This window comes from Physcomitrium patens, chromosome 4, assembly GCF_059467195.1.
Source record: "Physcomitrium patens ecotype Gransden chromosome 4, ASM5946719v1, whole genome shotgun sequence".
In the NCBI taxonomy this organism is placed as follows: Eukaryota; Viridiplantae; Streptophyta; class Bryopsida; order Funariales; family Funariaceae; genus Physcomitrium; species Physcomitrium patens.
The window spans coordinates 8107651-8131229 of NC_143413.1; the positions used below are offsets into that span (position 1 = coordinate 8107651).

Here is a 23579-nt window from a genome sequence, read left to right on the forward strand (position 1 = left end):
AAGTCTGTATTCTAACCAATACCAGGATGATTCAATGAAACCCATACGCTTTTGAGATGGGCTCAGATTCTAAAGTTGCTTTGTATTCACTTTTCCTTGTCGGTGTTGTATATCCCCAGTACTTTATCATTCAAAATTTTGTTGAACAACAGACCAATATAAATCCCAATGCAGGAAGTATGCAATAGTGGAACGCACCATTCGTGCAGCAACTCAAAGAAATAAAACAGTAAAAGGAGTATTTCCAAATAAAAATAGGCCAAGTCTTACACCTTGTTCATACTTTTAACTCAAGACATTTTGCCGTGTTGAGAGCTACTTTTGAGAGATCTTCGCCAGGATAGGCGCCATGATGGCAATCAACCCACTTGGGTTGTCTGTGTGAAGCCAATGTCCTGCATTCTCGAGTAAATGAAAAGAGACATGGTCTGATTTTTTTGCTTCAGCCTCTTTCAAACGTGCAATTATATCCGGTGTCCAGCGGTCACTCTTTGCAGCACGGACGATGTTAATGTGCGTTCCCACAGGTGGATGATCCAACACGGACCAATAATCGGCTTTCCTGCCAGTTCCAAGAATGCCTAACAGAATAAGTTTATGCACACCAAAATCATTTACACTATGCCATGTAATTTTAATAAAATGTTTCAGGATATGGCCTTAAAAAGAAACAAAACAAAACAAAACAAAACAAAAAAAAACCTTCCGGAAAGAAAGAAAAACTAATGCAGAATAGACCAACCAACAGTGATTGGAGGCAACTGCAAACAATATCTGCTAGAAAGATTATTTCAAGTCTCATGAGAAGCTTCAGAAAAGAAGAAAGAGGAGATATGTACTTGTATGAAGAAAACATATCGTAGGCCCCATCGACGTTGAAGACCCAATCCATCTCCTCTGTCGTGGAGCTGACGCGCTTCAGATTGCTTCCTAACCAGTCAGCAAGCCCTTTTGAAAAACCCTTCTCTACAAAATAGTCTGCAAGCCATCTGCACCAGCAAAATATGACAGCGGGACAAGTTTCATTACACTCAACTTCCGAGGTGTCCACCAAAAGCTCTCGAAGACAAGAATTCACTTCAGAAAAGGATGCATAGCCAATAAGAAGAGAATGAAAACAACCCAAAAAAATCAAAAAAATTATAAAACAAAATAAAAGAAAAGAAATCCAAGTAACACAAAGGTAACAGGCTGCTTGCTTTAAGTGTGGCTAGGGCGACCGAATGTAAAGGCGAAAGCATCAGTAGGAACTGACTATGATTTTTAAAAATGCACCTGCGGGAGGGAATCGGCTTAGGCAAGCCCTTCAAGATGGCTAATACTCGCTCCACCTCACCATCTGAATTCTGTGTGGGCACCTCGCCTGGCACGGAATCCAGAATCCATAGCTGCTGACAAGCATCGATCAGTTACATTCTCCAAACAAGCTTGCTTCAGATGGGCTGAACTGTGTTGACTCCACGGAGACAGACCTTGATGCAAATTGCAATATCTTGTCTACTGATGAAAGGTTATGATAAGAGAATCTCTGGTTAATACCACAATGTTAATTACCTGTTTTGGAGGGTTCACGACTCCATAGGATCCCATTGCAGCCTTTTGCGCAAATTCAAGTACAACCTTGCCTCCGAGGGAATGGGCGATCATAGCGTCTGGTGCATCCCAACTCTCACTTTTAATGAGGTCGGCAACATCCCTAGCAGCAGCAGAAATGTTGTGCGGGGGCCTCAAGATGGGCAGATTCGCCGAATTGCCATGATTTCGAAGATCAATAAGAACCATGCGCCACCCTGCAAACCCCCCTCCCCAAAGCTTCTCACATCATGATCGTCAGAAAACCCACACGAACAGCATGTTTCATCATCAAAAAAGACTTCGAACTAAACCATAAAACCCAACAACGAAGCTTGGAGATGCACTTGACTACCCAATACTAAGACCTAAAGATGCACAAGATTCACATCGTTGAAAAGAGATCAGTTCTTCACGCGTGTATTTCCCTCATTGTTTGCAAGTGTACAAGGAAACGGCCGTTGCGGCATCATGGGGACTTCGCTGGAGCAACTGGTAACCTTACCCAGACACCATGTTAGAACACTCTCCACAGCAGATCTTCGTATTAAGCGATGGAAGAACAGAAAATAACTCACCAGCAGATCCAGGAGTGGAATTAAGCATCCCGGTAGCCAGGCGCTTGGAAAAAGTTCTCCAATTGCGACCCGAACCCATCAGCCCATGCACCACCATCGCCGTCTTCATCTCTCCCGTCCCATTACCCTCGACCACCAGCTCGTCGTAAGCTAGAGTAGATTTTTCACGGAGCTGCATTCCAGCGCCCATCCAAGCTCGCCATCCTCGCTGCACCAACACGCTCCCCTTCACCATGGCTCGCTCCATTTGCTCCCAGTGCCCACTTGAAGCACTCACTCCTCCGATAATGCACTCGCTCTCGGACTGCCCCTAAAACCCTAAGGAGTTTCTTTGTCACTGGACTCTTTCTTTCACCTCAAACTTGGCGTCTCTTCCCCACATACTGGAGCGACAGTTTCCAACTGATGACTTTCGTCGAGATTCCGTTGTGCTCTTTAAGTCGTCGCCAACTCTGTGACTAAGGGTGTACAATGAAGGGATAACTCAACTAAAGCATAGAAATCCGATTCAACAGAGATAATTTCCAAAACCAAGCAGTTCACATGCATTTACTGGTGATCAGAACCATATAAATTCGGAAATCATCAATATATCAAGTCTTTAATACCATATCACAGTTTTGAAAAAAAGTTCCCGTGGGTAAACTCTTTGATGGAAATAAAAATCATTATACTCACTCGCATTTCAGGAGTGGCAACAGTACAGTTATTTCGGGCTTACTAAGATAGGCTCAAGAAACTATCTGCGGTAGGTGCCAGTGCAAGTCTCGGCTTCCCCATTATATACACGATTACTGGGGGATCACACGCCTAGTCCATGCTAAGAATCCTCAGTGGAGCCTTCAACTAAGGCATTCTAAGATTTTCAATAATACAACTATGCTGCTACAGAATTCAACACATAATCACTCTTCACTTTGCGACAACAAAAGCACTTGATGCACCCGTGAAGTGCTTCACAGATCCAAGAAAGTGTTTGTAAGCACCGAAGTGACGAATCCGGTAGACCCCTGGTATAGAAGTCTTCGGAACTGTCCACTCGATTTGAGCATAGCTGTAGGTGCTGTACTTCAAGTGCCGACTCCATGAAAACTTCACACTCCAATCATCGTCATCATGCATGGTTCGCCACTGACCAGTTGAATCAAGCAACTCTACGGCGGCATAAGTCCCCTCAGTAAGAAGATCATTACGTGGGCATCCTGTGTGAAAAACAACTGATACAGTTTCACCAACTCGGTAGGTAGAATTCGCTGGTACATCCTTTTGGCAGTCCCCGAACGCAACACCACGGGGTGTCCGATCTGCCACAATGCCAGGTAGGAATCCAAGCTGCTGATCGAGAAGATCAGGCGGTGAAGGCCCAGGTGCAACCTCTAGGTCTTGCGCTAAAGCTGTAGCTAATTTTTTGAACTCCTGAATGTAGCCGTCAAGTGTATGCGGCCCGAAAAGAGTAGAGGCACCCTACACAGCGTATCAAGAACTTCGTTATAAGAATTGAAGAACGTAAATAATACTTAAATACCATGTTTATTTCAGACACAAGTAAAGATTTCCAGACAGGCACTTTTTGATTATATTAATGAATGTTCATCATTGTAACTGCTCATATCAATGTAACTACGGGGCATAAAGGGAGGGTATGGGTCAATAACTTTCCCAATTATGTCAGAATAATACGTACTCTCATAAACTTGCGCTGATAACAGCGAGACGTTCTCTCTTCAGATTGTATCGCTTCAAAAAATTTAAATCCACAACAATTTGCAGGAGAGAGAGAGAGAGAGAGAGAGAGAGAGAGAGAGAAGGTAACTACCTCGTATCGCTGAATCTCGTACTCTTCATAAGTGGCGATGTATTGAGAGTAGTCGCCTGCCAAGCCTGCAATGACTACGCGTGTGTCGGAATTGAACTGCCCATTACCCTTTTTCACCAAGGTGGCCTTCACTGCCTCTCGTAGACGTCGACCAGCCATTGTTGTAAGTTCTGAAGCCATAAAAATTTACTTTCATTACACAAGCAAAGGTCTACAATAAACGAGCACAGTCAATGGTCGCACAAAATGAAAAATGCAAAAAAAAAAACTTCCACGTCATGAATAAGCCTCGACAAATAATAGACACAAGACCGAAAGAAGTCGCAGACCTCCAGGTACAGATAAAATGATAAACTGTCCAATTTGGAGAATCTGAATTGGAAGCACCGATGGCTACATGCAAGAAAGCACCCAGATGTAAGCACATGAAACAGTTAAAAATAGGAATCACTTCACAAAAGACGTACTGGTGATTGGTGAAGAAAGAGGCCAACGAAGTTCCAGTGCTTATTGCATGAAATCAAGGTAAAGAACATTGGTATTTTAGCATCAACATGAAATCAGTAAGAGAAAACCGAATTTCCAGAAGGGTATACAGCTTCAGAACATGTAAAGAGATTTGAACATGTAGCATTCTGTGTGTCTTTCTGTGTGGGCGTGTGTGTGTCTGTGTTGATAAGGAAAACATACCGCCCAATCATATGGAGTAACCATCTCGCCAGTGTCAATAAGAACAGGTTTTGGGCTCTGGCAGTCGATCTGCTTCTGGCCAGGTTTGTGCAGTAATCCACCCACAAGCCTCCAGAATTTATTCCCCTACAACGATAAGCCGCCACTTCAGAACCAAAACAACAAACACTTCCACTAAACAATGTGCTCCCAAGCTGCAATTTCTGATCGTTGTACTCAATGTCTTTAACATACACAAAAAGAAGGTGATCCAAAAGAGTAAGCAGTGACATCTAAAAAGTTCTTTGAGGATTCAACACCATATTCATTGCAGGAAAAGAGTAGCAGCTTACCTGATCGTCAGCTTGTGTAAAATCAAAAGCCCCGGGTCCATCCGTAGTTCCAGCTGCAAAACTAAAACCAACTGCTGCTGGGCATGTTGTCACAACCTTTCCAGAGCTCAGCTTCACTGAAAGATTTGTCATGTCCACGTACGTTTGCTTATATGCTATCTTCCCACGGATCTGCTCTTTTGCAGACTGAAATAATTCAATAGCCTTATTTGATTGCTTTTCACCTATTATTCTTGTGCTCTCAAAATGATCTCCAGGATACCTAAAGTTGTAAAAGTCATAACACAGTCTAAGAACATGGTGAAACAAAATATGTACATGAAAGATAGCAAGCCTATTACTAATCAGTCGTTCAAACCTGGTGACATGCAACACTTATTCGAAAATGACAATAAGGTAAGACATGGCAATATAACAACCAGACTATGTAAGCTCACATTGTTCACTGGACCTTCTGTAGCGAAGGGTGTCTTTCTCTCAGTAAACATAAACGATTTGAGTTCTTTTGCAGAAGTACATGAAGAAGGTTCAGACATCACATTAGCTAATCAGCACATAGAGGACTTAGAGCGACAATGACATCAAAAGTCCTTCCTGTTAAGCACCAAAAAGAACGGGGTTAAAAATGTTGATAAACTTACGCGGGACCACGACCAACACATAGCTCGTTCCTGCCATTGCAAGTACTGTGGTTGAAATCACATGGAATGCCTGAATCAAGGCAGAACGCCCCTTTTGTATTCGGGGAGGTGTCCCCGACATTGCTTTGGCAAAATGCTCCTACGAAAGGATGGCGTAGAGGGTATCGAAGCTTGCTCCTCACTTTGTGCAAAACACTAGAAAACTGACTACTGGATCGCCCTCCTGAGGGCCCAATTTGAGCTGCTATATCATTAAATTTCGTTGCTACTACTTCTCGCAGATTACCTATTAGTCCAGAATGACACAGTAAAAACATTGAATATATCAAAGAAAATCGCTTGTTAGAAAAGTAATTCCTAACTTGAAACCATCCCCAAACATAAATATTTGCAAGGGTGCAACACAGAAAAAAGTCAACTGTTACACTTTCTATGGAAGGGCATCAAACCTGCCTTCGTAAGGCTCAAAGCATGAATTCAGAATACTCACCAAATATGCTAGAACGTCCCCGTAACGATCGTTTCTCAGCGCTATAGAAGTTGGAAAATTCTGTAGGTTGCATATTCATAGACTCAAACCGCTCCTGATTATTACTCTCAAACCAATCCTCCATGAAACGAGCAGCAGCACCCTTGTTATCACCACTAATGAGCTGATTAGTCCGGTTCATGGATGTTCCATGGACAGCGAACCAACTGAAGGATCCTACGGGACCCCATTCAGCATCAACAAACTTCAACAACGACATGTCTTTGTCTACGTTATATTTGTACTTCGCACGTTCTCCAGGAGGATTATTTAAATACGCACTCGGACTCCGATTGATGTTTGCCCCCAGAATCTCACCTGTTGAAAGACACGTCAATCCGGTAGCGAAACACACGATACTGGCAACCAAAACTGCCATTGATGGAATAACTTGGCGATAATGTCACAAAATATTGTGAGCGCTAATTAAATACCTATCAAAATGATATGCAAGATTAAAAAAACAGTTGCTTGCACATGCAGATGAGGAGCTTCCTTGAAGACACTAACCTTGATTAAAGTAAATAGATCCAGGTCGAAGATTATCATGAGCTTCGACAATTGCCAGCTCTATGCCGTCCGCTAGAGCATCAAAAGATTGGCGTACAAAACCCACTGAGGTCACAAGATAGAGCACATACTGCAGAAAACCCCCTGGGCCTGAGTGCGTATGAGTACCGCTGATCGCAACATTCTTCTCGGTGTAAAGGTTGCCGTATCTGTCACGAGCATCCAGGGGTCGCATTGAGATGTAAACTACAGAAGACTTGCCAACATATAATCACTGCAGACCGCATCCACGAAAACGAATTTCTAAAGTCGAGAATCAGGAGGATAAAGGCAAGTCCTAAGCGTACACACATCATAAATAATGAAATAAGTTTGACAACTTGGTTGTGCTCAACATTGCAGTGCTAAAGAAAACAACAAATGAAAATCTAGTCTCGCAACATCAGAGCACAACTTTGGCCTCAAAATAAGCCCACCGAAAAGTTAGAAGCATCACCTTTCTCGCAGACGAGAAAGTACTCGTAACGTAACAGCCATGGATGCCATGCATGCGTCAAGGTTGACGAATAACACTCTGTTCCCATCCATATTACTGGACAGCTCCGCCACAATGAAGGCGCGAGCCCGAAGCCTGAGATGAATACCAGCTGCGTTTTGTAAAGGGTTTGCATACCCCATCATATTCACATCTGCCGCAGGCCCCGTGATGTCATAACTACCAACTCCTATACGATAGTCTGATGAGCTAGGTGCAGATGTTGCTTGTGATATAAGGACTCCCCCAACGGCAATAAGGAACATAAGAACATAGCTACGTTGACCCCAAATTTGATGTAGATCTATATCCATGTCGATGCGCTTTCGGTATCCACTAATTTTTCTATAGAAGGTAGCTTCTTCGACAGTTTATTTCCATCCGAAGGGTGATCACAACATGGCCTGCTCACCTGGAGAAAATCACAATGAAGATAATCCTCGTGAGAAGATAAATTCAAAATCAATAAGAAGCCTTCCAAATTTCGCACCGACAACCGACCGAATATCCGAATATATCATGAGGATTTATTAAACATGGAATTAGAAGCTTTCCGCTGTCATCTGAATGTACGGTATCCTCCATTACTGCAAAAAGAAATGAGGATCATGTACACATCCTCAACCTACAACATTGTTTCGTCAGTCTTCAGCCTTAGCACCGCTTATTAGTCGAACTACGTCTACATTTATGATTGTCTAAAATAGCACACTCCATGTTGACAACGACATCTAGCAACAAATTCACGGCAAAGTTTCGTAATAGATCACGCTATTAGTTCATTGTGCGTTTGTAATCGAACACACTCATTAGCAGCTCAAAATTAAAACCGAAACAACGAAGAAAAAGAAAGATACAAAAAACTGCCCAAAACCCTTCTCTAAATGAGCACTTTCGTTTATTTCGATCAAAGGACGATGACTCAAAGCCTACATCACTACCACTTCATTTACTACATCATACACTTCGTAACATCAGTGTAGCAAATTAAACAGCTGTACTTGCACCACCGAACAGAGAAGAAATCTTTCGAGATTACAAAAAAATTCAGACTAATGATAGGCTGCTTCAGCAGAGATTTGCGAAATAATTAGGAGATCACTTAAGCTACACGCTGAAACCACTGAAAATTCAAATTGAAACATAGCTGAAGAGCAAACCAGCAATTAACAATTCACATGGTCATTGACGATATAAGGTTTGCAGGGAAAAATGCACATCACCTAATTAAACTGAATCCCGCATCACTGAACTGAACAGGTTAGTGACCGAAGCATTACGAACCTCGTTCTGCTTCCACTTCTTCAACAGCGATGCCGCTTCTTCGAACGCAACACAATACAACTCCAACACATCGTTGAGGCACTTCACCCCCTCGTTGATCTGGGCTTCGCAACGACGGAGGCCCGTTTCGCAAACACCGTCCCAGTTCCGGATCCCAGGCGACTGTTCTACTGGAACACGTCGAGGTGGGAGCCCAAGTCGACTGATCTGAAAACTGGGTGACAGTTCTGGGATCTTTTTTCTTTTTTTCTTTTTCTTTTTCTTTATTTTACTTCTGTCATGTCGAAGGAAAGGAGGCAACTTCCTTCGTTCAGGTAATGGATGAACCTAAACATCTTTCGACGGAAAAGAGTGCTTGGTCGGTTACCTTGGATGGATGATAAGCTTATTAACACTTTAACACGTGGTACCAAAGCTATCTCAAAGATCATTTTCTCTTTTATCATTTCTTTTACTTTTACTTTCTATAATAGATAATTTTTAGTATTTAAGTATAAGTATTGTGTGCTACAGTTAAGAATTTTCTACAAACTTCACTGATATCACCAAAACTAAAGTAGCTAGTCCAAGATTACCATTGCTCCTCTACAAGCTTAAAGGTAGATTATGCTTTATATTGAAGTTCTTAACTTCGTTTTCAGTTGAATTTTGAAAATAAGAACATCTCAAAAAAAAAAAATAAATAAATAAATAAAAGAAAGAATAAAAAAAGAAGTTGATTTGCACCAAAAATTTGTGATTCATCAAAATTATTAGTTGTAAATCTAATCATATCTCTACAATCTCTCTAAAGCTTCACTATAATGCTTCATTTCTTTATTTTTTTGGCTAAGTGTGAAGTGTTTTGATTTGTTATTTTATTTTCTCGTAATTTAAACGTATAATTGAGCTTTAACAACAACTTAGATTTTCATCATAATTAGCTCAAACACTAATTAATAATTCATGAAAATTAAACCAATAGTTTTTTTAATGATTTATTTTAATGATTTATTTATTTTCCAACCATTCTTCTTAAACTATCACTCCATTGATTTGTTGGCCAATAAGAAGTTTTTGAACTTCTTACTTAGAATAATCTTTAAAATAATCAAAAGAGTTCATTGATGAGCTCCAATTTTTTTTCTTTTTTTCTTATTTACTTTTATTTTCTAATTCAGTCCTTCTATATATATATATATATATATATATATATATATAACTTTTATATAACTTTCAAATGAATCAACAACAAATGAAAATTTTCTTTTCATACAAAAACATTGCATACATCCTAATATTTCAATATGCTTTGAGAAAAAAACAAAATTAATAATAAAAAAATAATAAAAAAAAAAACAAACAAACAAAAATGAAAATAAAATTACATATGATAACCACCAATGAGTGCATGTTATTATTATAAAAAGTATGAGATGCATTATTTCGACTTCTACATTTACAACAACCAAAATCTTTTAATATGAGTATATTTGCCCAATTGAATTTAAAATAGCCAATGATAAAATTATTACTATTCATTCTATAAAATTTAATTGATAAATTATAAATAAAGAATAGATCAATAGAAAGTATACAGTATGTATCTTAAATTAATAAAAGAAATTCAACCTGTTTCTTGATACACTCAACAAATATAATAAACTTAATTCTTCAAAACAAAAAATGAAATTATAGTATAAATTAATTTAATCAAAGATTTTTTTTTTTTTTTTTTTTTTTTTTTTTTCTCTAATTTTAATTGTTCTACTGTTAGTTTCATGTCCAACACTTAAGGTAGAAAAACAATTAACTTACGAGGTCACTCAGTATCATGAGCAACTCAAAAACAGAATACAATCTCTTTTTTTTGACAACTATTTTTTTAAAAAATAATAATAATAATTAATCTATACATACTTTTTCCAAAGTATACTAGTAAAATATTAAAGTCAGAAAAAGAAATTAATACGAAATTCAAATATTTTAAAAAATAAATAAAAATGTCCGAATATATTATAGATTGTTAACACAACTGTTGCTATTTTTATACTAAATTTGAATTAATGCATATAATTAATATTTTAGATTCTTTAAAATAAAATATCTGTTATAGTAACAATACTAATTTGACGAGAAGTGATTTACTCAGTTCAAGAAAACAAACTGATTATTTTTATCTAACTTATCTCTTGACCTTTATTATATGAAGATCATGATTTTATACAAATTGCAATTAGAATGATACAAGACATTTAAAAACTGTTGTTAAAATCATGATAGAAATGAACTTTTCGAAAATCTGAATTCTTTGAGAATAGAGTTTTATTTTATTTTATTTTCGCAATATTGATTGAATTATATTTCAATTGTGTGGAGCATCAATTTCTAAAAACACAATAGAAAAAAATACTCAAAACCACGCAAAATAAAAAAAAAAGACATTTTAAATTTTTTAAAAAATTATTGTAAACTACAAAGTATAATTATCTATAATCAAAAACCTAAATTTTATTAAATATAATTTAAAAGCATTCTTTAGAGAATTTTTTTAATGCTATTGGTGTTAGCTTCTATTCTTTAATAATTAATCTCTATAAAAAAATAGTTAGAAAAACTAAAAATAAGAAAATTATATAAAGAATAGTAGGGCTAATTAAATTTGGTTATCCATTGAATAATCCATTAACATTGATTTAAGATTATATAATAACTATAAATAAAAAAATTATTCAAGCATAGCTTTAAATTATATATATATATATAATTTTCATTGGACTGATTTAATTGAAAATTATGTAAATTACTTTAAATAATTTAGAAATTTATATATTTAAAAGAAAATTAAATTAAAGTATAAAATCATTCAAACACCAAATAAAATGGATGTAGATAGAATTATGCACTAACTTTGTAAGACCTTAACTTACATCTTTAAAAGAATTGGTGTAGAATACTCACAAATTTATTTTCTAAAATATTTTAAAGTAATTTAATCCAAAAATTTACCTTTCAAACTATTTATTTAATAAAAAAATTTAGATATTATTTTATAATGAGATCATTTATATTTTTAAATATAAGTGTAAATTAATTCAAAATTTTCATAAATAGAAGTAATTTTATTATTTTACTGATATTTTGTTAATTAAATTACTAAAATAAATCATGAAATCAAAAAAAAAATCACAAATTTTGTTTAAGGAATATAGTACTTTTTGTGAAACTACAAAACTACACACCTTATATATATATATATATATATATATATATATAAATTAAAGGAATAAGTATCATTTTTTAGAATGGTTTTAGATTTCAGTTTTATTTTATATATGAAGTGTTTTTTTTTTTTTTTTTTTTTTTTTTGATGTTTTTGATATTATTTTACAAACCAATTGGATGAAATTATCAATTTGTTGTTACCAAAGACACAAATATTGAATTGTTAAATTATTTCATAATTTTAGAAGAATAATTTATAAAAATTAAGATTGCTGCTATATTTTTTTATGTTGTACTATAATTAATCAAAACACTACATGTAAGTTTACAAAGTCTACTGGCTTGTAAGAATTCATCTTAAATAGCTAGTAAAGTAAGAATATAGTAACAGTACAAACCTTAAGTAACAAGAACTTTTTTATATCCTTTGTTTTTATTTGAGCTACTAAAATTACATTCTTTTTTATGCTAATTATATACTTTGTACAATATTAATTATATAAAGAAATTTTTAAAATATTATGTACTTCTAATTATATACTTTGTATAATACTAATTATATAAAGAAAGTTTTAAAATATTGTGTGCTTCAATAGACAATAAAAAAGATCCCAATGAATCTATAGTAATACAATTGATTGACTTAGTTTGAAATGTTACTAATATTTGAGCCCATATTTTAGTAACTTCTTAGTCATTTGATTCAATGAAAGTCTTAAGATGATATTTCAAATACAATCTCTAAGCTAGCACAAATTGTGGTATTAATCTTTAATGATGTCAAGCTGTTTTGCTATGATAGTTGAACTATTGAATTATATGTTTAATCATGTTAAATTTGTAGGCTTTTCAAAGATTTTCCTTTAAAAAAGTCTTATTGTTTGGAAATTTACAAAAGTTGAAGAAATTATCAAAATAGTAGGTCAATATAAGTATATGTTTTTTTGGCATTAATTGTACTAAGATCCACATTTATGATTGATAAAATAATTTGTAAAATAAATCAAAAAGCCTATTCAGAAGTGTTTATGCAATTATTATTTTAAAGTCATATTCTTTCATATGCATAAATATAATAGTTATAATTTAAATAATATGTTAATAATAACACAAAACTTTAAAAATAAATAAATACAATTCAATTGATATTTTTTCAATATCATTATGTCTTTTTTTTTATATATATAATATTACTTCTACTAAGTTATAGGGTGAGCTCACCTTTTGAAACATAACTTATAGGAGGTTAAAACTTATCAAAGTTGCCAAAATCATGAATTTGCTCAAATGTATGCTTTTTGCTTATTGAGTGCATTCCTCTCTACACTCCCAATATCTTGTCATCTCGTATACTATCGTGTTTCATCAATGCCCAGTAACAATAGATCTACAAACAAAAAGATGCACAACCTTTGATTTTATAGATGACTCTTGCTAAGTTGGCCAAAATTGAGTTTAAGCTTACGAAAGTACCGTCATAAGTTAATATTAGAAAGTTCTTAAAGAAACATGACAAGTATGAAGCAATGGACAATGACTAACTTCAAGCAAAATACCTAAGAACAATTCACTTTTTCAACTTCAAAGAAATCCTTCTTCTGAGGATTCTCTAGTATTAATCTTAAAATATGATGTTGTCATTTGAATTATTACAAAGCGCAAAGTATTTACAATCTCCAAAGACAAAATCAAGTTTTCAAATGGCTGGTTTGAGAAATTTCTTTCTCACCATAAGCTAAAAGTTATCAAAATGTATGAAGAAGTAGAGTCAGCTGATTAAGCTGGTATTGATGTAGCAATGCTTACTTTGCATGTCTATTATAGATATACACATATAAATCAATAATTAACTATATGATTAGATAGAAGTAGGTAAAAATAGATTAATTCCATAATATCTTCTTTAGAAGTTTCTTAGAAGCTTTATAGATGCTGCTTTGATTTTATAGGTGTCTATAATTGACCTTTTATATTAAAAACATAGTCAACAAGTTAGCCATGTATCACACATGTTAGTAGCTTGAAGAATAAGCTAAGTGTGTGGCGCACACATAGAAAACTTACCTTCCAAGCTAAAGCATGTGTCGTGCAAAGTCAACATATAGTAGAGGTCTTATAGAACATCACCATATAGCTCTTAGTTAGATAGTATATATAGAGGCAAGAGTGAAGCCCTCTTCACTCTTGTCAACTTCTTTCTTGCTTCTAATCTAGTTTCAAGAGTCTCTAATTTCTTTGTCTTTTGGCAATAGCCATTCTAATTTTCTTTTAATATACATACTTCTTTATTTTCATTTTGTTATACTTGTTTATTTACTTTCATCAAGTTCTTGTTTCCGACAAATTGATAAGAGTACACTTACAATATCAAAGCCTTGTCTTTTCTTGATTAAGAGTAGATTATTCCTTTCTTTTGATAAGACATAAATATATTAGAAGTTACAGATTATCTTCTTTTAAACTGATGTTGTTCTTAGTATCTTCTTTGATGTCTAGTCCTTTCTTCTACAAAACTTAAGCAAAATTAGATATTTTTTTTTAGTATTATCATGGTAGAATTTATTGAAATGAAGATTGTAATGATACAAATGTAAGATCAATTGAAAGAGTTAATACTTGCAATACATCAATTCAATTTACTACCACAAAAAATAATAAGAATGGTAGGAAGTAAAGATATAGTTATGATTGGAGTTGCTTCAATATTTCTACCAAATCATGTCCCTTTTTCTATAGTGGAACATTCTTTTGATATTAAAAAATCAAGAGTTGTCCTACCTAAAAAGTTTCATGGCACAAGATCAAAGTTTTGAGGATTTATCAATCAAATATAATTTGTGATGGAACTTCAACTCCAAAGCTATCCAATTCCAAGATCGCAAGTTAGATTCATTATTATACTTCTTTCAAGTTCAATATTATCATGATTTTCATCTTTTTTTGAACAATGAGATTCAATACTGCATAATTTAGAAGCTTTTTTGGCGGAGTTTCAATCCATGTATGGAGAACATGATGCAACTTGTGTTGTAATCAACAAGATCCGTATTTTACAACAAGGCAATTGATCTATAACATTATATACTTTATAATTTTGACAACTTACAACTGATATCAAGTGGGATGATGCTGCACTCATTAATCAATTTTTCTATAGATTACAATATGAAGTAAAGAAATTGATGCTCAACTTATCTGATCTCCAAATATTGAGTCAAGTCATTGACTTTATTGTGAAGTGTAATAATTGACTTTTTGAATTTCAATCTGAGGGTTAGACAAGTGGGCTTTAGTATTACTATAATTCAATAGCAACACCAACGCCTTCTTAACACATACATTTGAAAGTAGAGGATATGTAAATTGATGTGGTATATTTTAAACTTCTTATTGAGCAAGAAAAGTCTTATTATTGTCAAGAAGGATTGTTCTTATATTATGAAGAATCTAAGCACATTACTCAAAATTATCTAAAGAAACAATGCAATCATAAAATGAAGAGTACAAATGTCAAAGAAGATAATATATCAAAAAATAAATTTGTTTAGCTACAATAGGGACTGTGTGGCTAAAACCTTGTACAATATCTAATAAAGATCCTATTCTCTCCTAAGAACCCTCTCCTTGTTTTATATTGAATATTATTTGAGAATCTAAATATTACAAAGTTTTTACCTTTTTAGATTCAATAGCCTAAGCTTTTTTCTTAGAAGAAGAATTTTTTAAAAGATTTAGTATATTTTTAATGAGGAATACTAAAATTATTCATGTAGAAGTCATAGATGGTCGTTTGTTGTCTTCTGAAGATGTTATTCACAAAATCTTTCTTTTAAAAGTAATAATCAATAGTCATAATAGCTTTGTGATATTTAATATCATTAAATCTCTCTTTAATCCAATTATTTTAGGCTTATCCTGATTACAAAAATATAACCCTTGAGTAGATTAGATTTCTCATACTCTTGACTTTTCTAAAAGTATAACTAAGAGTGTAATTAATCAAGTGGAAAGTCACAAGTCTAGTACAATTAAACTTCTGTTTGTTGGTGCAAGAGCTTTCTTGCATGCTGCAAAAAAAGAATCACCTTGTGTCATTTATGCCACATCTGTTTTTAATAGTACAAAGACTTCAAGTGGCATTTTAAGCCAATATTAACAATTTTAAGATATATTTGAAAAAAAGAATGTGAATATTCTTCTAAAACATTGTCATTATGATTACTCAATTGACTTTTAAAAATGGGCACAGTTGCCATTTGGACCAATCTATAATTTATCACAAAATGAGTTGGCTGAACTCAAAGAGCATATTGAAGAGAATCTAGCAAAGAACTTCATATGCCATTCCAAATCTTTAACGAGAGTCTTAGTTCTATTTGTGAAGAAAAAAATGGATCATTGCAGATGTGTATTGTTTATCAAGAACTCAATAAGATCAGCATCAAGAATAAATACCTACTATCTTTAATATCTAGACTTTTTAATCAGTTGAATAAAGCTAAGACCTATACAAAAATAGATCTACAAAGAATATACAATCTGGTATACATCAAAGAAGGAGATGAATGGAAGACTGCATTTTGAAGTAGGTATGGATATTTTGAATATAATGTCATGCCTTTTAGACTTACAAATATACTAGCATCTTTTTAGTATCTTATGAATGATATTTTTTAATATTTTTTAGACAATTTTATTGTCTATTATTTAGATAATATTTTAATCTATTTTTAGAATATAAAAGAATACAAACTTCATGTTTGTCATGTGTTACAAAAATTAAGAGATGCAAGACTCTATGTCAAGATAGAAAAGTATGTATTCCACTTTACTCAAGTTGACTTTTTAGGTTACATCATTTTAAATGATGGACTTATGATGGATCCTAAAAAAGTTTAAGCTATTATAGATTGGAAGATTTCAAAAATGGTCTGATATGTCTAATATTTTTTGAAATTTACCAACTACTATTGGATTTTCATCAATGACTTTTTCTTGAATAGCAGCTCCACTTACACTTTTAACTTGTAAAGATAAACTTTAGTAGAATCAAGAAGCGAAAGTAATATTTGAAGCTTTAAAAACAACCTTTATTTATGCACTAAACTTATATTGCGTCGACTTCTCTAAGGCATTCTTTATGGAAAAAAATGCATTGGATTTTGCTTTGGATGTTATATTATCACAAATGGGAATAAATGATAAACTTCATCCAGTAGCTTTTTATTCCAAAGAATATTTAGTAATCGAGATTAACTACAAGATCCACAACAAAGAGCTTCTTGCAATTGTGGATTTTTTTTAAGAATGGCATCATTATTTAGAAGGCGTTTTTAATCCAGTCATCATTTATACTTATCACAAGAATCTTGAATATTTCATATCAACACAAGTTTTGATTTATTGCCAAGCCAGTTGAAGCATGTTTTTATCAAGATTTGATTTCAAGATTACATATCAACTTTGAAAACAACAAGGTTTGTTAGACATCCTTTCTAGACATTGTTATCTTGTACCAAAAGAAAGAGATGCATCTTTTGATCAATAAAGAACAATTCTCTTGAAGCTTGAATATTTTCATCTTCGAATAATGAAATCAACATTAAATGTTGATTCACCCTTTGTCAAACAAATTCAATTAAGTATGTCTTTTAATCCTCTTGTTTATGATATTAAGAATCTTTCTTGTAAGTTTTATGATGCTTCTAAATTTGAATTTTAAAAAAACCTACTTTATTTCAAAGGATGCCTATATGTTCCAAAAGAAAAAGTACGTTTATATATTTTTCAAGCATGCCACAATTTTCCAATAGTTAGACATTTTGAATACAACAAGACTTTAGAATTGATATCTAGAGATTTTTAGTAGCCATAAATGTGGAAGGCAATGAAAGATATTTTTTAATCATGTTATTTTTGCTCAAGGTCAAAAACTCTCCGTCATCAAACTTACGGACTTCTTCAGCCATTATGTATTTCAAAACAACTATAGTCTTCTATTTCTATAGAATTTATCATAGATCTTTTGTCTCAAGTTTGTATAATTCTATATTTATCATAATATATTATTTTACAAAGATGGTACATTTTGTACCTTGTACAAAATCTATCACAGGTAAAGAAACAACCAAGCTTTTCTTTGATAATATCTATTGATACCATGGATTGTCAAAGGATATTATATCAGATAGAGAGACTCAATTTGTATCAAGATTTTAGAAAATCCTTTTTAAGATTCTAAAGTTGGTTATAAAGCTATCTTCACCTTTTTATTCTCAAATTGATGGATAGACAAAGAGTATAAAATAAGTTTTGGAGCAATATTTAAAGTGTATGATTAATTATCAACAATACAATTGAAAAACTCTTTTACCATTGGTAAAGTTTGCTTATAATAATATAGTGTATTCTTCTACGTAATAAATACTTTTTTTTTGCCAATTATAGTTATCATCCATAATTTAATATTTTTGATTTTTTAATAGTTGATAATCTTGTGGTAGAAGATTTGGCAAATTGTTTGTCAAAGCTATATGTAACAATGAAGGTGCAATTAAAGGGAATTGAAGAACAATAAAAAATTAATATAAATATCTATTGCAAGGAATAACCACTATTCAATATAGATGATAAGGTGTGATTACTTTGTTACAATATCAAGACTACTCATCCTTGTTATAAGTTCGATTATCATAGGCTTGGACCTTTTTCTATTAATGAACAAATCAATCTTCTTATTTATTGATTATATCTACCAAAATTTATGAAAATCTACCTCATATTTCATGTGTCTCTTTTTAAGCCATATAAGATAGTAAATATCTTGAGAAGATGACAAATGCTACCTCCTCTTATAGAAGTAGATAATAATCAAGAGTTTTAGATGGAAGAAGTCTTAGATTCAAGGCAGTGCCAAAATAGGTTGGAATATCTTATTCATTAGCATGGATATGATATTAGTGAATGCACATGGAAGCTAGTAAAGAATCTTATATATACAGCCAATAAAGTTGAAGCTTTTCATCAATGACATCGATCAAAATCAAGATAAAGACCTTCTTTATAAAAGAAACAAGATCTAAACAAGATAATATTCTACTTTATATTCTTGTTGTAGCTTCTTTATATTTGTGATACTAAAGAGATTGAAAACCTACAATTAGTGGATTTGACTCATGAGCCTTTATTTGCTGACTTGTCGGATGAAACATTGCAATTTTCACAACCTTGAAGAGGACACAATCGATATAAAGATCCTTAAAAATGACATGTTCTTCCTTGAATAGATGAAAAAATACAATGCGTTTAATTTCACAACTTTAAAAGGAACTTCCAATGTTTGGTGAATTTACTAGAGGTAGGAACAACTCCTGATGGTGTTTTAAATATTTCATTTGAAAGAAGTTATGAAGGCTTCAACAATGATAAAACAAATAGATGGTCTTCTGGCCCTTATATGGGACACTATCAATGGTTGAAAGACCCTATTAGCCATCTTCAAAGTGAACAAAGATCAAAGTATGTGGCGAATATAATTTGCTGCATCTTAGATTTTCTCAATATATGATGACCGCTTTTTGTAGAACTTATCTCTAGAAAGAAGGTAGTATCATGGACATACACATGTAAACCAATAATTACCTATATGATTAGATAGAAGTAGGTAAAAATAGATTAATTCCATAATATCTTTTATAGAAGCTTTCTAAAAGCTTCATAGATGCTGTTTTGACTTTATAAGTGTCTATAATTGATTTTTTATATTAAAAATCTGGTCAATAAATTAGCCATGTACCACACATGTTGATAGCTTGAAGAACAAGCTAACTATGTAGTGCACACATAGAAAACTTACCTTGTAAGTTAAGGCATATATTCTGGAAAGTCAACACATATTAGAGGTCTCATAGAACATCACCATATAGATTTTAGTTAGATAATATATATAGAGGCAAGAGTGAAGCCTTGTTCACTCTTGTCAACTTCTTTCTTGCTTCTAGTCTAGATTCAAGAGTCTCTAGTTTCTTTGTCTTTTGGCAATAGCCATCCTATTTTCCTTTTAGTACACATACTTCTTTATTTCCATTTTGTTATACTTGTTTAATTTTTTTTATCAAGTTCTTATCCTTGACAAAGCTCACATTGCAAGCTATAATTTATACAACATGTACAATATGGATGAAATAAGATTATTTTATAATATAGTGCCAAATTAAATTGTTGCTTAATAACAAATCATTGGCTATAAGAAAGAAAATGTAAAGGTTATCCTTGCATTCATAGCAAATATCAATAGAATTGATAAATTATTATTTTATTTTATTTTATTTTTTTTAATTGGTCGTGCCTACAAGTTCCATTGCTTTAACAAAATAAAATAGTTGGATTTTTATTATTGTTCCAACAAGAAAGCATGGATGATCTAGGTTTTTTTTTTTCAAGAATGGCTGAAAAAATTCAATGAAGAGATTGGAAGGGTGTATTGGAAAATCCTTCTTCTTATGGATAATGCACCACTGTAGATTACAAACAACTAAGTTTTTTTTACTAATGTTGATATCTATGTACTTCTTCTAAATACCAGTTTGAAAATTCAACCAATAGATATTAGAATTATTGCAACATTTAAGTGGCACTGTTGATGATTTGTCAAATGTTCTTAATCGGAATAAGCAAAATAAGTTCAACCTATACAAGATCAATAAATTGACAATAATGTACTTGTCACTTGCAACTTAGGCAAAATTATTTCCAATTATAATATAAAATTACTTCATGCATATTGAGTTATTTGAATAGATATCTGAAATTGCAAAAATTAAAAATGGTGAAGAAACAATAAAAGATGAGTTGGTAGGCATAATTTAGGATCTTCCATTATAGAATCTAATGTCAACTGAGGATTTGCTTAACTCAATTAAAGAAAACGATGTACATATCAAGCTAGATGATCAATAAGATTCTTGAGCTTGTTCATCATTAACAAATAGAGAGAGGTGAAGGTACTAACAACATTCTTAAGGAAGACACAACAGTAGTGTCGTTTACATGCATAGAGAATTGCGGAGCCTTCCCATTGTTATTTCCATGTTGGACGTTGGAGATATGGATTAATACACTATCGACAAGACTCTTTGCAATATTCAACAGAAGTTGAATATAAAAAGGCCTCCAACAAAGCATGCTTGATTCTTATCTAAGCTAGATTTCCTATTATTTTTTCTATCCACAAAGTCATATTCTTCTATCAAGGTCATAACTAATAACTTACAAGAATTATAACTTTATTACTGTAGAACCATGTAAATTCTTCCATTTTTTTTTACTTTATCATGGATTATAACTTATTAAGAGATAAATTAGCAAAGGTAATATTCTATTTATATTCATATGTATGTATGTTAAAATTTAAATCAAACTAAATATTTATAGTTTTCTATTCTCTATCAAGTTTGATCTCTATTAAATGTGGATTTATGACCCCTTTTAATTTATAGTAAAAAATTCACATATATTTCACTAAAAATTATTCTAATTTATTGTTGTCTAAAAATAACAACATATAAACACTCAAATCAATATCTTCACATTCAATGATTGCACAACAACAAAATTTATATATATATATATATATATATATATACTTACTCAAAAAAAAATATATATATATATATATATATATATATACTTACTCAAAAAATATGTATATATATATATACTTACTCAATATATATATATATATATATATATACTTACTCAAAATAATAAATTAAACTTAAATAAAGCAATTTTTAGACACGGTATATGGCAATTTTTAAGTCGAACTTAAGGTTGCACCAAATGATCTCCATAAACCCCATATAAAACTTTTTTGTGTCATTAATCAAGTATCTGGACCAACAGTTTTTTTACACAAAATATATCAACTTTGGGAGAAAGTCTAACTTTAATACACTTTCCTTCCAAATAACAACTTTAGTTGAATTCAGTTATCATGGTGGTCATCTTTCAAAAAAGAAATTACTCCACATCAGCGTCTATTTCTTTTACAATTTAATATCCAGGCCATACTAAATGGTAACACAAATTCACCTCACAAGGCGTCCCCTCCACGTCGTCGTTTTTCCAGCTGTCGAATTTGCTGACTCAGCCCACCGAACTACCACGTGGCAGAGGATTCTATCCACGTGGCATCGGAGGAAAAATCCATTTGGCGACGCGACAGTGTGAAAAAGGGATGGAGGGTCCCATGAGCGGGACAGATGCCGTCTTCTCTCCCGCTGTCGTGTTTTGTTTCAAATTGACGTCCTTATGGTTGATCCATTATCTCAATTGTGAGCCAATACATTGTTTGCATCGACCGGTGTAGTGATTTCAGGTAAATGCGAATGAGATCTCGTGCGATCGAGTTGCTCTAGTTTTTGTTGTTCTCATCTTGCTCACTGACTATATGCAAGTGCCAACTCGTGGGTGTGTGTGTGCGCGTGTGTGAGTGCGTGTGTGTTTGTGTGCTTGTGAGTATGATAGTTCTTTAAGTTTTTGCTTTTTTCTTTTCTTTTCATGGATTGTGGCGTTAGTTGAGCAAAAAACTGCGTAATCATGTACGTATGATTAATGCGTGCGTTGGATTTTGCTACAGATAATTCGAGAGACCTTGTGCTGCGATTTTACTTGTCGGAGAGGGTGTGTTTAAGTTGCAAGAAAGTCTAAAAAGAGATAGAATGGCTGATGTTGAAGGTGCCAAAGCTAAGGCTCACCAGGATGCCGAGGTATAACTCTACACTACCCCTTCAACTTTCTGAATTCGTGGTAGGTGGATTTTTTGAAAACGTGGTCGCCGTCAACCGAATATTGTAGTGAATTCTAGTATTTTGAATTGGTGAAGCAATTTAACCGAGCTTTTGTGTCATCGGGATCTTGAGAGTGACGATTGTTCGTGAATATGCAGAGTATTTTGAAATCGGCTGACAGGAAAGTCGACGAAGCACTTGCTGGCTCTGATTATGAGCAAGGTGCGAAGACTAATGCCGATAGTGATGCCACCGTAGGCGACAAAGCATCAAATGCTGGCGAGCAGATGAAAGAATCAACAGGCTCTGCATGGGAATCCACCAAGCAGAAAACTTCTGATGCTATTGAAACCACCAAACAAAAAGCTTCTGATGCCATGGGAACCACCAAGGAGAAAGCTCCTGAGGCTAAGGATGAAGGTGGAAGTCTGTTCCAGACGGTGCGTAATCTGGCTCTTCAAAAAACTTGTTTTTCTTGTTTGACATGGTCTTTCTACAGATAGTTTGTTGACATCGATGAGTTCAAATTCACATTGAAATAGGTAAGAAACCACCATCATCTATGTATTGAGTGATACTAGGACATCTGCTTTTGCAACGCAGGCGGGGGAGAAGGTGAAAGCGGCAGCGTCATCGGCCTACGACTCCGTAGATAAGGCCAACCGTTATGAAACGTACCAAGCAAAAGAGTAGGCACACTACTCGGAAGGGATGGTTGTGCATCGTGTAGTTGTGCCCTGTTACGACTAAGTACACCAGCAATGTGTGTGTAAATTTTAAGTATATAGATTCACTATTTAAACTTGGATTCACGTTCTATAATAAAATCTGTCTGCGATATTTGGAAGATCTGTAAAAATCTTTTGAAGAAAAAAAATATATATATATATATATATATATATTAATCTACTCTTGGTGCATGTCACATACATTTAGTTTTGTATGTTTGTACAGTTGTGTGTGTTAAATGTTGTGTTTATTCTTTTCTTTATACTGAAACACAGCATAACAAAATGATATATAACATCAAATAAAAATGACAAAAAGCTCTGCAGCCACATTGATAAATGCAAGGCTTCAGGGTATATTCTCGTACCT

The 23579-nt window shown here is 33.3% G+C and overlaps 3 protein-coding genes across 8 annotated transcripts; 1 reads left to right on the top strand and 2 right to left on the bottom strand.

The window, feature by feature from the left end:
* Positions 1-222: 222 nt before the first annotated feature.
* On the bottom strand, positions 223-2522 carry LOC112281330 (uncharacterized). Its single transcript, XM_024517714.3, has 5 exons — positions 2151-2522; positions 1555-1790; positions 1276-1388; positions 840-989; positions 223-562 (listed from the first exon to the last, which is right to left on the bottom strand). Exons 1-5 carry the CDS (start codon positions 2395-2397, stop codon positions 316-318), a joined length of 993 nt encoding a protein of 330 aa, XP_024373482.1. The 5' UTR covers positions 2398-2522; the 3' UTR covers positions 223-315.
* Positions 2523-2768: 246 nt separating this feature from the next.
* LOC112281329 (neutral ceramidase 2) lies at positions 2769-8645 on the bottom strand. Of its 2 annotated transcripts, none has more exons than XM_024517713.3 (10): positions 8488-8645; positions 7165-7615; positions 6669-6877; positions 6120-6476; positions 5630-5915; positions 4989-5250; positions 4657-4782; positions 4296-4359; positions 3967-4136; positions 2769-3614 (listed from the first exon to the last, which is right to left on the bottom strand). In XM_024517713.3, the coding sequence occupies exons 2-10, from the start codon at positions 7515-7517 to the stop codon at positions 3063-3065; spliced, it is 2379 nt and encodes a 792-aa protein (XP_024373481.1). In that variant the 5' UTR covers positions 7518-7615; positions 8488-8645; the 3' UTR covers positions 2769-3062. The 2 variants fall into 2 exon arrangements, with proteins under 2 accessions (XP_024373481.1, XP_024373480.1); XM_024517712.3 differs by having other exon boundaries at positions 8427-8574.
* A 13384-nt stretch (positions 8646-22029) lies between these two features.
* LOC112281818 (uncharacterized) lies at positions 22030-23390 on the top strand. 5 transcript variants are annotated; one of them, XM_024518733.3, is made up of 4 exons: positions 22030-22205; positions 22331-22460; positions 22640-22921; positions 23085-23390. In XM_024518733.3, the coding sequence occupies exons 2-4, from the start codon at positions 22413-22415 to the stop codon at positions 23172-23174; spliced, it is 420 nt and encodes a 139-aa protein (XP_024374501.1). In that variant the 5' UTR covers positions 22030-22205; positions 22331-22412; the 3' UTR covers positions 23175-23390. The 5 variants fall into 5 exon arrangements, with proteins under 5 accessions (XP_024374501.1, XP_024374503.1, XP_024374502.1 ...); XM_024518735.3 differs by having other exon boundaries at positions 22030-22183; XM_024518734.3 differs by having other exon boundaries at positions 22030-22179.
* Positions 23391-23579: the final 189 nt, after the last annotated feature.

Bases quoted from the DNA above. Each gene is read 5' to 3' on its own strand.
- LOC112281329 (XM_024517713.3), bottom strand. From the start codon at position 7,517: ATGGATATAGATCTACATCAAATTTGGGGTCAACGTAGCTATGTTCTT. The intron at 6,878-7,164 runs GTGATGCTTCTA...TGCTCGTGACAG, and splicing joins CTTTCTCGTCTGCGAGAAAG to ATACGGCAACCTTTACACCG. The intron at 5,251-5,629 runs GTAAGTTTATCA...TTACAACTTTAG, and splicing joins TGTGTTGGTCGTGGTCCCGC to GTATCCTGGAGATCATTTTG.
- LOC112281818 (XM_024518733.3), top strand. From the start codon at position 22,413: ATGGCTGATGTTGAAGGTGCCAAAGCTAAGGCTCACCAGGATGCCGAG. The intron at 22,461-22,639 runs GTATAACTCTAC...GTGAATATGCAG, and splicing joins AGGCTCACCAGGATGCCGAG to AGTATTTTGAAATCGGCTGA. The intron at 22,922-23,084 runs GTGCGTAATCTG...TTTGCAACGCAG, and splicing joins GTGGAAGTCTGTTCCAGACG to GCGGGGGAGAAGGTGAAAGC.
- LOC112281330 (XM_024517714.3), bottom strand. From the start codon at position 2,397: ATGGAGCGAGCCATGGTGAAGGGGAGCGTGTTGGTGCAGCGAGGATGG. The intron at 1,389-1,554 runs GTAATTAACATT...GCTTGTCAGCAG, and splicing joins TCGTGAACCCTCCAAAACAG to CTATGGATTCTGGATTCCGT. The intron at 563-839 runs GTACATATCTCC...TGGAACTGGCAG, and splicing joins GATATGTTTTCTTCATACAA to GAAAGCCGATTATTGGTCCG.